This window comes from Zalophus californianus, chromosome 17 (genome assembly GCF_009762305.2).
Source record: "Zalophus californianus isolate mZalCal1 chromosome 17, mZalCal1.pri.v2, whole genome shotgun sequence".
Lineage (NCBI taxonomy): Eukaryota > Metazoa > Chordata > Mammalia > Carnivora > Otariidae > Zalophus > Zalophus californianus.
Window position 1 is genome coordinate 6,686,240 of NC_045611.1, and position 16,731 is coordinate 6,702,970.

Here is a 16,731-nt window from a genome sequence, read left to right on the forward strand (position 1 = left end):
ACTTATTCACCCAGCCCCCCAGCCAGCTCCCCACCCGCACCCAGCCCCCCAGCCAGCCCCCCACCCCCACCCAGCCCCCCAGCCAGCCCCCACCCCCAGCCAGCCCCCCACCCAGCCCCCCACCCCCACCCAGCCCCCCACCCAGCCCCCCAGCCAGCCCCCACCCCCACCCAGCCCCCCAGCCAGCCCCCCACCCCCACCCAGCCCCCCAGCCAGCTCCCCACCCACACCCAGCCCCCCAGCCAGCTCCCCACCCACACCCAGCCAGCTCCCCACCCCCACCCAGCCCCCCAGCCAGCCCCCACCCAGCCCCCCAGCCAGCCCCCCACCCCCACCCAGCCCCCCAGCCAGCTCCCCACCCCCACCCAGCCCCCCAGCCAGCTCCCCACCCCCACCCAGCCCCCCAGCCAGCCCCCACCCCCACCCAGCCCCCCAGCCAGCCCCCACCTATTCCTCACGGAATAGACCCATGTAAATATCTGTCACATGAACGAGGAAACATTTTCTAAACATGAAGTCTATGTTTCTTGCTGAGACAGGCCAGGGGACTTAGGGGGTTGGTCGGGGGGTTGGCCCCCTCCCTCGAAGTAGCTTCCCCGCCGGAAGCCCGTCCAGCCTCCTTCTGTCCTGCTGAAAACCGCCCCCAATCCTCCCACAAATCTGTTGGGCCTGCCTGACAGGAAAAGCCTGGTTCTGTCTCTCCACAGACCCTCCCACTGCCCCCCCCGGGGGGGGCAAATGTTAAGGCCGCTGGCTGTGACTGAGGGCCATCGACGTGCAGAAGGAAGACTGGGGACGGCGGAATCTCCTGCCCGCTGCGGGCATTTGTGACCCTCGGCAGGGGCCACTGGCAGCAGGGCCGGAAGCCTGTCTGCTGAGCTGCCAGGACAAGCACGCAGAGTATCAGTGAGACCCACGGCCTCCAAGCAGCGGGCCGTCGACTCGGGTGACGCAGCCCTCTCCTCTCCTCCCCACTTGGCTGGCTCTGCTCTGGCTGCACCAGCTCCTCTTCCTTGAACATTCCTCCCCTGCTCCAACCCCAGGGCCTTTGTACTGGCTGTTCTCTCTGCCTGGAATGCTCTGCCCCGTCCTTACCCCGATATCGCTTGGCTCCTCCGTCTCCTCCTTCGGGTCTTTGCCCACATGTCCCCTTCTCGGTGAGGCCTTCCCTGGCCACCTTTCCTCCCCTCTCTCCATTCCCCTTTTTGGATTCATTTTCTTCTCATCTCATCTGTCTTTTAAGACACTACATCTTGTTCTTATTAATTCTGTTTGTCGCCTGACTTGTCTCAGAACATAGACTCCCCCAGGGAGGGGTTTGGTCTTTGTTCACTGCTAGATCCCTGCACTTAGCAGAGTGACCAGCACGCAGGTTTGCAAGGTGGGTGGATGGACGAGGAGAGGGTCAGGTGAGAGGATGTCAAGTGGGGCTTCTCCAGCAGCCCTGAAATCATCATCCCGGTGTAAGTTCCCCACATTCTAGAGAAAGAATACTGAGGAGCCGACCCCAGGGCTTATTACAAAGTGGCTGCAAAGGTCCTACCTTCCCTCCTATCATCCCAGGACCAACAAAAGATGGGAGGAGGAAAAGAGAGACGCCCCCCTCCCCAGGTCTCCAGTCCGCCCCCCCCCCCCGCCCCCGCCCCGCACCCATCCCTGCAAAGCAACACCGGTATTGCCCGTCTTCGTGCTATGCCTGCCCAGATCAGGAAAAAGAGAACTGGTAAGAGGTGCCAGGCTGGTGGGAGGTGACCATGGCATGTCAGGAACGTGTTGAGTTTCTGGGAGTCACAGGGACCCCAGGAAGGACGCAAGGCCAAGAGAGCGTTCCCGTATCCCGAAAAGGTTGGTCCCAGGGTGAGGAGACCCCAGCCGGAAGCAGCTGGAGGTGGGTGACTAGCAACCGGGGGAGGGCGCTGGAGGGACCCTGTCGCGGGGGAGCCTCACCCCCACCCCTCCCAGTCCTCCCAAGTGCCACAGTGTAAGCACCCCCGGGACCAGCGGGAGAAGCACCGGTGAGCAGACAAGGACAAGGGCAACACCAGCCAAGTACGGGACAGGCGTCCCTTTCCACCTTCACCCCCTTGGAAGCGGGACGAGGGAAGAGAAACGAACGAGGATCTGGAGGTGAGGCTGAAGTCAAGTCGCCTGGACAGTAGGCTCCCCAAGGTGTCTCTACGAATCTGGAAGGAAAGATTGGACTGAGCAAGGTGGAGGGACAAAGAGAACCCCATTTCCTACGTGAGCTCCACGGAGTGCTGCGCCCCCGGGCGGCCGCCGCGTCGCGATGCCCCTTCTCCCTCGCTGCGTCGTGCTGGGGGCTGCAGGAGTTGACAAAGCGTTGGGGACCCGCAGGGCCCCAGGAGGCCCTCACTAAAAGCTCCTCGAAGGAAGGAGCATTGGACCCACAACAGTGGAGCTAGGAGTGGGAGGGCGGGGGAGGTCGCTAAGAGGGAGCATGCCCCCCTTTGGTATGTTACTGTCGGGGAGGGCCGCGGCGGGACCCCGGGCTCTTTTATGCCAAAGCATCTCCCAGCCCTGCAAGAAAGGAGCCGTGTCTGGGCGACAGGGGTGGGGGCAGGCTGCGGGGCGGCCGGACCCCTCGGGGTCTCGGTACCCTGCCCTCTCGCTGGGCCGCGCTCTGGGGGCGGAGCCGCGAGACCCAGGTCTGTCCTTCCCGCTCCCCTCAACCCTGCAAAGCCTCCCCAGCCCCGGGGTCCGCAGCTGCGGCAAAGCGTGCGGCGGGAAGCCGGGGTCTCCATGGCAACGTTGACGTCATGGACCCGAGGCCCGGGCACGCCGCCTCCCGCCCCCAGCCGCCGGCCTGGCGCCGCCCCAGCCCCGATCTGCCGCAGCTGGGACGGCGGAGGCGTTGGCGCGGCCACCCTGCCTTCTGACCTGTCCCGTCCGGGCCGCCACAGGCCCGCCAGGTCTCGCCCGCCTGCCAGCTTCCCCCTGCCCCTTTGTCCTCCACTGGCTCTCCGCGGGCTGCCAGCTAAACAGACCTGACTTCCCGTTTCGTTAACCTGCAGCCCCCTCCTAGGGAGAACGGCATTTTAATAGGAACGCGGGAGGTGATGTGCCGCGACCCCCTCCCTCCTCCACTCTCCCACGCTCCCGTCTGCCTCCCTCCGGTCCACTCCAGAACAGAGGGGGGCTGGTTTGTATGTGAACAACTCCCCAATTCTCCTATACCCCTCCCCCACCACTCTGCCTCCGCCCCTTGCCTCTCCCTCCTGCTGCTCAGGCCCCTCACTTCCTCCTCCTCCCATCTGCTAGTTTCTTCCTGGTGCGGGGCCCGGCCTCAGGGCCTCCGCCCCGGCGCTTGCCACTGCCTGGAAGACGGTTACCGGCTCCACCTGCCCTAGGGGCTGGTCCTCTGGGGCTCTTCAAGGTGGGGGCACGTTAGCTCGGTGCTGCCCCCTCTTGGAGGCGCTCATTCCAGCAGCCTGCGCCTCTTTCCTCGGCTCTCTCCACCGCAGTCAGAAGGGGTTTGTGGGGTTGTCTAGTGGCTGCCTCCCCCTCCAGACCGCATGGGGTGGAGGATGGCCTTTGCTTTATTTACTCCTGAGTCTGCAGCGTGCCTGGCACGCAGTAGGTGTTCAGTGCATTAAAAAAAAAAAAAAAAAAAGCCTTATTGAGAGACGCCCGGGTGGCTCAGTTGGTCGAGCCACCTACTCTAGATGTCGGCTCAGGTCATGATCTTCCGGTGGTGGGATCGAGCCTGGCATGGGGCTCCAGGCCCCGCGGGGAGTCTCCTAGGACCCCATTCTCTCTCTCTCCCTCTGCCCCTCCCCTTGCTCTTTCTCTATCTCTCAAATAAATAAATAAAATATTGAAAAACAAAACACCCTTATTGAGATATAGTTCACTGACCACACAATCCACCCAAGTAAAGTGTACAGTTGGGTGGTTTTTAGTACACTTACAGTGTTGTTCCGAAAACACCACAGGCACGGGAGAACATTTTCATCACTCCGGAATGAACCCCCGTGCCCCTGCCTGGCTCCCCAGCTCCTCAGCCCTCAGCAACCGGTAGTGGACTTTCTCCATAGATGTCCCTAGTCTGGGCTTTCATATGATTGGAATCCTCGAATATGTGGACTTGTGGGACTGGCGTCTTTCACCTAGCACGGCGTTTTCGAGGTTCAAAGCAACACGTTTGCTCAGTGAGTGAAGGGAAAGGAAGCGAGCAGAGGGCGCTCTCCTGGCGAGCTGACAGCCAGCTGGGGGAAGGACGCTGATCCCCGTCGGGATCCACATGTCCTGAGGGACAGAGCTCTGGGAGAGACTGCGGCCTGGCTGTCAGGGGTACACACGTGATTGTCTTCAGCTCAAGGCCAATTCTTACATTGAGGCTTTCCATCCATCCGTCCATCCGTCCATCCGTCCATCCCGCAGAAATGCAAGCTTATGATCTACCAAGCTTTCTCTTTTAAATGAATATACTATTCTTTTAAAAAACCAGTTAAAGTGGACAGAAGCTTGCTTCCCAGAGGGACTGGGGGCTAGACCCTTGAACCCAGCAGCTCTGCAGGCCGGTTCTGCAAGGGCCTCCCCCTCAAGGTGTGCCCGAGAGACTTTCCTGCTTAGGGTCGCTCACAGGCAGCTCTGAGGTGGCCTCTCCATACACACATCCAAGCGAAAACCATTTTATCGGGGTGTTAGGCTATTTCAAGTCCTGTACCCTTGCTACTCTCCACTTCCCCGGCTCCGGGTTTATAGGAATTCTAGAACTGTGCTGTCCCTATGAGAGCCACTGGCCAAATATGGCTGCTATTGAGCGCTTGAGTTGTGTGTGACTGGTCCCAGCTGAGATGTGCCGGAAATGCAAAATACACAGAAGACTTCGTACAAAAAAAAAAAAAAAAAGGATTTGAACTATCTCAGTAAGTTTTATATTGATTACACGATTGAAATGATATTTGCAGTCAATTAGGGTAAGAAAAATATTTTGTTAAAATTAATTTTACCTGTTTCTTAAAAAACACTGTGGCTCTGAGGACATTTTATATTATATATGTGGCTTGTATTCTATTTCTCTAATACACACTTGTCTTGAACAGCCAACACCGGGGGAGACAGCCCCCAACCCCATGCCCGTGACGGATACCGTGGGAACTCCAGGGGTACGAGCGGCTTATGATGCATTACTGCTATCCATAAAAAAACAAACCCACGAGAGAATCACTGACCCCCGCTCCCACCTCAGCAGATCCGCTATGGCCATTGTTAGGGGGAGCCCCCGGGGCGACGGCCATGGCGTGTGGATATATGCGGCCCTGTCCCCACGGGTTCTGACAGCCCCTTCTCCTCCCTGGCACATCAGAGAGGAGACACAGCCTGGCGTTTTCGAGAAACAGCTTGTTGTTCCTACCATGACCTTGAGAGGGTACACCAACGACGAAGAGACCAATTTCCAGGGGCTTGCTGGAGACCCTCGAGCCGGTCCTCAGCCTCCCGCTGCTGTGAAGATGACCACACGGGCTCTGGGGAGGCTTTCGTTTCTGGAGGCGTGTCCCAAGGGCAGGTCCCAACGCAGGGGTGAGAGGATCAGGAACCACATGGATGGCATCTCTCTGCCGAATCCGGGAGAGGTTGGCTTAGCATTAGTGAGGGCGTGGCTGGGGGTGGGTGGGGGGAGAGCAGCAAGGCCCCATCCAAATCTGAAGAGACTGCACTGAAAAATGAAGCCAAGTCAGCTGTCCCACGCTATACAGTTGTGCAGGTTGTGCATGGCACAAGCGTGCCACATTTAAGGGAGTCTGAGTAGTTACGATGACAATTGTCCAGCAGATGGCAGTAGAGTGTTTCGAGGCGGCGACTTGGTGAGCACGGGCAAGTACTGCTTGGCTAGAAGTCATGATGGCATTGGCACCACTCACCCTCTTCCCTCTAAAAACTGCTTTTTTGATGCCATTTTTAAAAATTGAGGCGAAATTCATGTAACACACCATTTTAAAGAGGCATTTACAACAATTACAGTATTGTGCAATCACCACCTCTCTCTAGTTGCAAAAAATTTTAATCACCCCAAAACAAAACCCCATTGCCATTAAGCAGTTGCTTCCTAGCCCCCAGTAAATACCAATCTGCTTTCTCTCTATATAGGTTTGCCTATTTTGGATAGTTCCTGTAAATGGAATCAAACATGTGGTCTTCTGTGTCTGGGTTGCTTTACCGAGCATCACATTTTCAAGATTCACCGATGTTGGAGGGTGTAGCCATGGTGCATCCCAAGTCTTGTCTGGATTTACCACATTTATTAACTGGTCGTGGATATTTGAGTTGTGTCCACCTGATGTCACTTTTTTTTTTTTTTAAGATTTTATTTACTTAGAGAGAGAGAAAGAGAGAGCTCACGAACAGGGCAGAGGAGCAGAGGGAGAGGGAGAAGCAGATTCCGTCCCGGAGCAGGGAGCCTAACCACATGTGGCTCCATCCCCAGGACCCTGGGATCATGACCCGAGCCGAAAGCAGACGTTTAACCAGCTGAGCCACCCAGGTGCCCCCTGATGCCACCTTTAAAAGGGGGTGTAACACGTGCAGTAAATGACATAAATCTGAAATGTGGAGCTCCACGAATGTTTAAACATCCGTGTGTCTGCTGATTAAAGACGTAGGGCATTTTCCTCACTCCAGAAAGTTCCCTGTCAATAGCACATTCCACCCCTGCACTACCAATAACCACTGTTCTGACCTCTATAATCACAGATGCCTGGTACCTGCTCATGAACTTCATGTAAATGGGATCCGATGGCAAACCCTCATTTATGTCTGGCTCCTTTTACACACATAACGTCTGTCCAATTAATTCACTTCATCGTGGGTATCCATGGTTGACTCTTTTGGTCCTTTCCTGCAGAATTCCATCACAGGACTATGTCACTGTGTCTTTATTCATTCTCCTGTTGATGGGGACCCGTGCGCAGTCCCGCCGTGTGACTGCCCTGCTTTGTTGATTCTCCTCTTAGTGGACATTTGGGTTGCTTCCAGTTTTTTGGCTATAAACGTTCTTGTTTGTGTCTCTTAGGGGACATGAGCACTCGGTTCTCTGGAGTGTATGCCCAGGAGCGGAGCTCTGGGGTCACAGCGTGGGCAGGTGTTTAGCTTTAGCTGGTATGTTTTCCAATTTCTTTGCCTACCGGCCGTGTAGCAAAGCTCCTGTCAGCCACCACCTCCAGCTCTGAACACAGGTGCCAGTGGCTTCTGGGGCCCCCAGCTGTAGAGTGCTTCCAGCTTGGCTAGGGTTTGGGCAGACATACCTGGTGACCGTGCATGAAGGCACCCCTAGGGAAAGCAGGTCTCAGAGCTCTCCACCCCCACTGAGCAGGAGGGAGATAGCCGGGGCACTGACATACCAGCCCTGCTTGTCCTTGAGAACTGCTGTCAGGTAGATGTGCTAATTCCAGGCCCTTTGAAGCCTGCCTTGGGGATTCAGCCGAGAAACCGAACAGCATCCCTGACTCCCTGTTGGTCTTGCCTCTCTACCAATCACCATGTTCTGCAGTTTTACTCCTAAGCTCCTCTGGAATCCATTTCTCGACATGGTCCCTGCCCTGGTCCCAGCCCCATCCATTCACCAGCCAGCGGTGCAAAGATCTTCCCCAGATGCCCTGCTCCCTGTGCGACCTTGACCAAGACACCCAGCCTCTCCTGGCCGCCACTTCCCCGTCGGTCGAGAGGGGTCCTATTAATCCCTGCCTCATGGGCTCGTCAGGAGGAGCCAATGAGTTCAGACGCCCGACAAAACCCTTGTTTCCCTGCCTGGGACACGGTAGGTAGGGGCTATGGAAGTGTTTCGTTAGAGAATGAGTAGAGAATTAAATCTCCTTATCATTCATAGCCCTCAGGATGAATCCCAGACTTGGAAGTATGATGAACGCAATACGGCTCATCTCACCTCCCTCTTTGCCCTCTAGTGGGTCAAATCCAGAAGATGCATTCACCTGGAGCACGTGACTGTGACCTGACTCGGAAAAAAAGTCTTTGCAGATGTGATCACCTTAAGGACCTGTCCATGAGGTCATCGTGGGTCATCCAGGTGAGCCCTCAATCCAATGGCAGATGTCCTGATAGGAGAAAGCAGAGGGAGACTGGATGCAGAAGTGGGGGTGGGGTGGGGGGGGTGGCATGTGAGACAGAGGCAGAGGCTGGAGGAGCACAGCCACAACCAGGAATGCCTCACGGAGACCCCAGGAGTGGGAAGAGGTAAGGAAAGTCTTCTCCGCAGAGAGAGCGCGACCCTGCCGACATCTTGACTTTGTGGACTTCTGGTCTCCAGAGGCAAGAGAGAATACATTTGTTGTTTTAAGCCACTGGGTTAAAAGGGAACACAGTGAGGCTCAGCCGTGCCAAGGGGAGGGCACTGGCTGGACTCGCAGCCTCCTGCAAGGCTGGTGAGGTCGAAGGATGTGGGGCTCCCAAGCTAGCAGGAGCGGGCAGGTCCGACCAGGCTAAGAGCCGGGGGCGGTCAGAGTGGTATTACTCCCAGGGCCGGAGTCGTGCAGGGAGGCTACTGTGAAGCTGGGATACCCAGGGGAAGAAGCACCTCGACCTCTCTCTTCCAGCCTCCCGACCTCCCCCAGGTAGGCTGCATTCTCCAGGCTCCCCCAGGAGCCAGTGCGCAGAGGATCCCAGGTGCTGCAGAAGAGAGTGAGGAGGAGGGTTGCGGACAGCGTGACGGGCAGGGACCGCCCCCCACCCCATGCGTCTGGTAGGTACGTGCACTGGTGCGAGCCAGGCCCTCCCCTGCGGGGGAGGGATCAGCGACGGGGCAGGTGGCAGCGCCTTGCACATGCACACGCATGTCTCCACCGGAGCTGGCCATCACGAAGCCAGGGCCCTCCTGATCCTCACCCATGGCACCTGCTTTCCCTGTGTGGTCAGAGGTGGAGCGGCTAATACCCCATCACGTTCTTGGGCGGTCACTTAATGGGCGTAGAGAGGCCTCTGGAAGCGAGGAGGGCAGGGACGGGGAGCAGGGACGTGGAGAGGCAGGGCAGGGAGCGAGGGCGGGAAGGGGGTGTAGGATGGACCCTGGGAGGCGGCGAGGGTGCTGCTCCAGTCTTCGGGAGAGAGATGAGGGGCCCGGCTTAGGGTGAAGGAGGAGGAAGTACAGATGGGTAAGGAGACTCAGGAATATTCTGGAGTGGCTTCTGAAGGCTGGCAGTGGCCTGGACATGGGGTGGGGTGAGTGATGGGGCCACTGGGCTGGGGTAACGCCCCTGCTGGGTGAGGAAACCCTGGAAGGCAAGTGACTTGGGAGAGGGGTGGAAATAAAGTCCCTCCTCGGACACACTGAATTGCCTCTTGGGGACATCTGGGTGAGGGGGCAGCTGGATGGAAGGTTCTAGGCTGTTGAACTCGGAGCGGCTTCCATGAACCAGTGGCATCTGTGTTGCCCAGAGGTCCTAGGAAGGCAGAGTCTCAGCCCCGCCCCAGACTTTGGAAATCAGCATTTGCATTTTCCCAAGACCCCCAGGTGAAGGAAAGGCACATTGGTCCTAGAAGTTCTAAATTAGAACTGCCATAAAGGCCCTGATGCATACATTGGCAGCCTGGGGTTTCCCCTGGCGGGTGATTTTGTCCCCCTGGGGGCAAAACGTTTTGGGTTGTTACACTGGGAGTGGGCGGCGGAGGCTGGGGTGCCACACGACATCCTAGGATGCCCAGAATGACCTCATGACAAAGGGGGATCTGGCCCCACATGTCAACAGCGCCATGGACGAGGAGCCCCCAGACACTCAGGAGTCCTGACCTGGGCCTGGGTCTTGTCCCCTTCCCACCCCCACCGAAAGGCTCCCTCGAAGCCACACAGAAAGGCCAGATGTCAATGAGTCACTTACAGTTTATTTTTGCCTGAAAGTATTTCACATCTCTGAACACAGCTACGTGACAGTAGTATTAACCATCAGGAAAAGCAACAGTGCGAAGGGAAAAGGTGGCATGTCTCGGTTCTTTTTTTTTTTTCCTTTTTTAAAGTTTTTTAAAGTTTTTTTTGTTTTTTTTGTTTTTGCTTCTGCTTCTTCCTGCACCAGAGTGCTGTAAAGTATGGGACTGGAGGGGAGAGAAAACCAAACAACAGAAAACGACAACAACAGGAAAAAAAAAAAAAAAAAAACCCAACACGAAACAGAACACACTCACACGCACACACAAAATAAAACCTGGCACGTAAAATGAATTAAGACTGAAACCCAATTTCTTTTTTTTTTTCCTTTTTTAAAAAAATGAGGGCATAGTCGGGGGGTAATAAAGTCTACCTAGCAAAGTATAAAACGACAAAAGCATGGTTTCCATTGAATAAGATTAAATATATATAAAACAATTACATTGACTGGGGGTTAGGTCTGGAGGTGCCGGAGGGGGCGGTATTTGTGCTAAACCAACAGAAAAGGGGGCCTGGGGGGGAGAGGGGACCCCAAGTAAACCATAAAAGGGCTGTTCTGTACAGTGAGGGCTTGTTAAGAAAAAGCCGACTGTTTACAAAAGAAACGGAGGTTGGTTTGTCCTCGGGCCTGGGGTGGGGACAGAGGGGCGTCTGTGCTGCAGTGGTCACATTCATGGGGGGCGGGCTGGGCAGTCAGGTGGAGGCGACGTCTCTCTCTTCTCCCAAGAGACCATGCAAAGAAGCGGGCATGCATGAGGAGACCACGCGAAGCACAGGACGGCGGGGAGGCCGCGGGCCGCAGTCTTGGCAGAGACAGGAACGGCAGAGGCCACCAGAGATGGGAGCTCTCCGGGGCAGGGGGCAGGGAGGGACAGGTCAGCACCCCCCACACGTGTAAAAGGGTCTGAGAGAACGCCGGGGCCTGGCGGGAGCAAGACTACAACGTGGGGACCCCACTTCCCGCCCCCCCCAGCCGGACCCCCACCTGTGAGCAAGTTGGAGACAGCTGGGACTTGGAAATGCACAGTGGGGGCGGGCGGGCAGACGGACGGCCGAGCTGTAGCATACAGAATCCATTACGAAAAAGCAATTAATTTTTCCAAGGAGGTTTTTTTTTTTTTTGTCGGTTTCCTTTAAAAAAATAACAATACTACCACCACTACCCCAACAGCTGACTGGTTTGTACAGTACTACAGGCCAGGGGTGGGCGGGGTGGGAGGGCGGGAGGGAGGGTCAAAGACTTCATAAATAAGAGGCAGGTCCCAGACCCGCAATTTGTCAACATTTCTTAAATAGGCGCATTATTTAAATCTTATGTACAACAAGAATCACTTTGCATAGCAATGGCGAGGACACAGGACGGTGCGATGACATGTCTGGGCTTTCTTGTCCCAATGGCGGGGGTGGGGGGGGTTGGGGGGCGAATTCTCGGTTGAGCCTCTTGAGGAAGAAAGCATCCTTCCTCGGCCCTTGAGGCCATCGGGGTCGTGTGACGGTGGCATCGGGGTTGACTTTTCCCACACAGCATTAAACACAAAGGCAAAGAAAATCCACAAAGGGTCCCCCCTCCCCAAGCCCCCCACCCCCACCCCACACCCTCCCCCGACCCGCTGATGCTCCTCTGGTTGCTACAAAGTCCATTTTAGATCAGGTCAAGGTTTCCAATTACGAAGCTAAAAGAATTAGGTGGGGCTGGGCGTGCTTACGGCCCCCCCTCCCCACCCCCTCCCCCCTCCGCCCTCTGCCCCAGAAGGACTCCCCCATCTATCTCACAGCCCGGACGCTGGGGGTGGGACCCCAGGACCCGCGCTCTACGGCTATTAGTCAAGAGTTGTGTGTCGCAGCTGCAAACGCCTTCCTGCCGAGCCGGGAGGTTCACCAGGCTTCCGTGTAGCGGACGTCCACCTCCTTCAGATTGGGGAGCTTGGCCTGTGGGGCAGCAAGAAGGAGCCGGTCCCTTCCAGCACCCGGCCCTGCGGTGCCCGGCTCCCCGCCTCGGTGGCTGTGGGTCCCGCCTTGCCCTCTCCCAACTTGCCACCGGGGGCTCCCTGGAGCTCAGAGCTAGGTGACCTCGGGGAGAACACAGCACATGGGGTGTGCCCAGCCCTGGAGATCGCGGGTGACAGCTGCTGGGGACTCCACGCCCCCCTCCTCGGAGAGGATGTGCATCCCTGGCTCTGTAGGTGGGAAGCCCGGGGCGTGAGCCCCAGCTCTGCCACTTGCTGGTCACAGGACCCTGGGCAGAGCCTCCAGCCTCCGGGAGCCTCAGGAGATGTCTGCGGAGCGAATGGGGTCCAGTCCTCCGCTCCCAGGACGGTGCTAAGGACAGAGTACCTAACGCACAGCACGCAGCGTCTGACACCCGACGGTATGCTCTGCAGATGGGGACTATTCTCCCTTTTCCTATCGCTTACATCCCATCATTACCAGCCATCGGGCACGCGTATAAAGCAGGATCACGGGATCCCCGTAAGGGCAGGTATTGGGCGGGGGGGGGGGGGGGGGGGCGTGGAGAGTCTCCTGCCTCAGGACACCCGGTCAGATCCTCCCAGACAATTCCACCTGCTATTGCTCAGAGCCGCTTCCTGCTCTCCATCCCTGCTACCTAGACAAGTTCCTCCCTTCTTTTATAAACAGCTGGCTTTCTCTCCACAAGCCTTCCCTGCACAGAGAGGACTAACAGCTCTCCTCCCCATACTCCCTCCCTTCCCACTTGCCCACGCACCCCGGCCAGGGCGACCTTCTACCGTGCATGTGTACACATGAGCGCACAGAGCTCCTTGGTGCTTCTCTGCTGGGGCCCGGCTCACGGCCCCCCGCTCCCCAGGCAGAGGTGACACACCGGAGGCCTGCGGTCACCCTGCAGCACTGTAAAAAACCCTTTAAGCCAGCCTCTCAAAATCAGGAGACTGCAACACAGGGATGTGGTCTCCAGGTTCTCCTGGACGGGGCAGTGATCTGGGGGGCCTTGCCCGCCTGCCTCTCGAATGCATGAAAGTGGCTCTTCTCACAGGTGGCTGACTATATACACCCTTTTGCTGCTTGGTTGCAGTGTCTGGATCTGGGTTCCTTTAAGTTTCAGGGGCAATCTTTGGCAGTGGGGTCCGTGCTGGTGAGAATTCCCTCCGAGGGGCTTCCAGCGTGTGAAGGTGCCAGTGGGCTGGTGGTACCGTCTGGCCACCTGGCCCAGCCCTTCCGGCGTCCTTGGCACTGGCTAACTGCAGCCCCGCTCACTCCTTCGGGGGCAGAGGGTACCGGGCCCAGGGAGACGGGGGCAGGAGGCTGCTGAAGGCCCAGCTTCCCCAACCCCCAAGACCTGTTTTACAAACAAAATGTGTCCTGCCTTTCCCCACTCAGATCCTTTTTCCTTTCCCCAATTTTATCTCGCCAACCTAGCCCAGGCTGCCAGTCCAGGCTCTTATCTGCGAGATTGCACCAGCCCCATAAATGTGCTTCCTGTTTCTACTCTTGCTGGCACTACCTCCGGCCCCCGCAAAAAAATCAGTTTTCCTGGTAACGGCCAGAATAAGCATTTACAAGCAAAACTCACTACATCGCTTAGAGCCTCTGAAAGCTTTCTACTGAATTTGGATGAAATCCGGAGCCCTTCGGTGACCTCTGAGGCCTTAATTCAGTCTGGCCCCGGTCTATTCGTACTCTCTAGTCGCATCTGCCACAAAGTCAGTTCATGCCAACCCTTTCTGCCTTGGGACCTTTGCACTTGCTTTTCCTCTCACCCTTTGCCTGTGGCTTATCTTTCAGGTCTCAGCTTATGCAGCCTCTACTTCAAAAGGACCATCGCTACTTCCAATCTACCCATTCTCTGCTGGCTTCCTCTTTATCACTCCTTTCAGCCTGCCATTATTCCATTTACTGCCTTTCCTGCTGGAGCATAAGCTCCATGAGGGCGAAGCACCAGTATCTAGATGCTGGTGGATGGTTGGAAGGAAGGAAGGAGGAAGGGAGGGAGCAAGGAATTACCTTCAGATCTTCATAGGTGTCAGCCGAGAGCTTGGTGCTGTTCATGTTTAAGCTGCAGAGACTCTTCATGGCTGTACAAGGACAGACAGACCCAGTCATGGAGTCAGTGAGGCCCCCACCAGGGTAGGGTAGCTGCAGGTATGGGGCAGTCAACCTGGGGGACTGACTGTTAGGGCCGAGGGCCCTGATGAGGAGACAGGGTGGGAGAAGTGGAGTTTCAGGGGCACGGCCGGGGCCCACAAGTCAGAAAGTCTGTTTTAGGCATGCGCTGGTCTGGGCCTATGTCCTCTCCCTGCTCTCAGAGCCTCCCTCCACTGCCTGTACCCCAAATGTCCCCAGAGCTTGCCTGCCACACTGCAGATCAGCCCCAGGGGACCAGGCCCAGCCCGTCCTCCAGGGGAACTCTGCAAGCTCTCCTGGGAGGGCTGACCCAGGCCCCAACTTCTTGAAAGCAGGTCTCAAACTTTGGTTTGGTCAGGAGTCGCTCGTTAGCGATGTGATGCTCGGCTCCACTCCTAGGGGCGCGGAGCCAGCAACTGTGAGACTCTAACGACGGTGTCCAAGAAGCGCATGTATATAGAAACGTCTCCAAATCTCATCTTCCCTGCCCTCCATTCCTCCCGTCTCCTGTCCCCACCCTGCCCAAGCCATCCGGAATTTGCCAATAACCTGGCAGGAGCCATGGCCACTGCCCAGCAAACCCCTCCCCGGCCACTTCCTACATACGGATCTTGTCTGCCCAGATCCAGTCACCTCCCTGGGAAGCCTTCCTCGATTCCTCCCAGCCAAGGTATGGGGCTTCTGGTCTAAACCAGTGGGTCAGAAATGGGAAGTGCAAATTCTCAGGCTTAGCACCCAAGAGTTTAGTCCGGGAGATAAGGGTTGGGGTACAGGAATCAGCATTCCTGAGTTCCCTGAGTGTGAATGTGTGTGTATGTATATATACTTAAAAGATTTATTTACTTTAGAGAGACAACACATGTACGAGGAGGGGGAGGGGCAGAGGGAGAGAAGCTCAAGCAGACTCCTCGCCGAGTGTGGAGCCCGACGCGGGGATCGATCCCACGACCCATGAGATCATGATCTGAGCCTAAACCAAGAGCTGGATGCTCGACCGACTCAGCCACCCAGGCGCCCCTTCTATTAGGGCGACGCTTCTCAAACCTGAACAGCGTACAGGGATCACCTGGGCACCTTGTTAAAATGCAGTTTCTGAGTCAGCAGGTCTGGGGCAGGATCTGAGAATTTGCCCCTCCAACCCCAGGGGATGGCTGTCACTGGTTAGGGCAACAGCGTCCTACTTTCCTTGAACCTGCTTCCTCAGACAAGTATCTGGAGGGTATGGGTACTCATTTTCCCTTTCTTTTCTAGAATATAAGCTCCCCGAGGGCAGGGATATTTCCCCTCCTGTATTGTTCCTAGCACCTAGAATGGTGCCTAGTGCCCAGCAGGTGCTCAGTGAAGACGTGTTGAATGAATATAACCCAGCACACAGCACAGGGCAGGGCACAGTCCATGCTTAGCCGAGGTCTGCTGAATGCACGCACGCACGCACGCACGCACGCAGCAGGCCCTCCCCCACTCTGGCAGCCCCCTCGGGACTCACAGCTGAGGGCCAGCAGGCCGGCGTCGGTGACGGGCGTCTCGCACAGGTTCAGCACCTGGAGCATGGTGAGGTGTTCCGACAGGAGCCTCAGGCCGGCGTCTCCAAACTGTGGAGCAGAGAACCTCTCAGCCCTGGGGCTCCACCAGCCTCCCCCAGGCACCCAGGGAAGTGACCTTAAAGCTGGGGTAGCAGTGGAGGAAGGCGATGGGGACAGAGCCACGGCCTTCCAAGCCCTAGGGGTCTGCTGCTCTCGCTTCTCTCCAAGACTCAGTGCTTCTTGTGACCTGGGCTCGCGTCCAGCTTCTGCTGGTGGGATGTGGGGACCACAGCAGCTTTCCCCGGGCAGGACAGTGGGACGGGGTGGGATGGGCCTGGAAGGCAGACGGCCAGGAACACCCTGGTTTCTCCCCTGAAAAATGAGGGTCCCGGTGGAGCCTAACCATCCCAGGGGTGATGTGGGGACCACATGCACTGATCCACGGGAGGTGCTCAACAGTGCAAATGACCCTGAGCACGGGCAGCAAGCAGCCATGTGCTGTGGTTATTACAACAAAAAGACCCACGAGCTGCCCGTGTGCTCCCCAGGCAGATGTGTGAGACCAGCCCACATCTCAGCCCTGCCTCTCAGGGCTTCTAAGACTTTGCCCAGCACATCCCTGACCTGGGCCTCAGCAACTGCACCTGTGAAATGGGCCACTGGGCTTCATGAGATCCTAAACCTCCTCTGCCCTCGGGAGTGGGTGCTGAGTGGGGGGAGGGGGTATGGTAATCAGGAGACGGGGCCACGGGCTCTGGGTAGAAAGGCCAGCCACGGAGGAGGGTGCTAAAGCAGGAGCAGAGCAGGGGTGCACGGGGGCATGAAGGCGGGTGCAGGTGCAGGATGTGGGGAGTGGGTGGGAGCACGGAGCAGGGAGCAGGCAAGCAGTGTGCACCTGAGTGGACCACAGGTTGAGCTGCTTGAGAGAAGGCAGTTTGATGAGGTGCTCAGCGCAGGCACTGGTTACGTTGGTGAAGGCCAGACTGAGGTTCTCCAGGTTCCCGAAAGAGCCGGAGCTCAGCAAACGAGCCAAGTCGGCGTCCTGCAAACAGACGGGCAGGTGGGGTGTCGGGGAAGGCCTCGGGCCGCGAGCAGCTCCTGAGACCCCGTCGCACGCCCCTCCCCACCGCCCCTCCCCTGCCCCGCAGAGAGCTACAGCTGGGGGCAGCTCAGCCCCAGGAGGTGGTGTGACGCTGTGGCTCGGGGGGAGGGGCT

At 57.3% G+C, this 16,731-nt stretch overlaps 1 protein-coding gene across 2 annotated transcripts in view; it reads right to left on the minus strand.

The window, feature by feature from the left end:
* Positions 1-9,832: 9,832 nt before the first annotated feature.
* The window catches only part of LOC113936058 (c-Maf inducing protein), a 230,248-nt gene continuing 223,349 nt past the window's right edge, over positions 9,833-16,731 (minus strand). For both annotated transcript variants that reach the window (XM_027618942.2, XM_027618941.2), the window contains 4 exons: positions 16,412-16,558; positions 15,480-15,585; positions 13,874-13,944; positions 9,833-11,821 (listed from right to left, as the gene is read on the minus strand). In XM_027618942.2, coding sequence (XP_027474743.1) covers positions 11,768-11,821; positions 13,874-13,944; positions 15,480-15,585; positions 16,412-16,558 — 378 coding nt within the window. In that variant the 3' untranslated portion in view covers positions 9,833-11,767. The remainder of the gene's footprint in view (positions 11,822-13,873; positions 13,945-15,479; positions 15,586-16,411; positions 16,559-16,731) is intronic.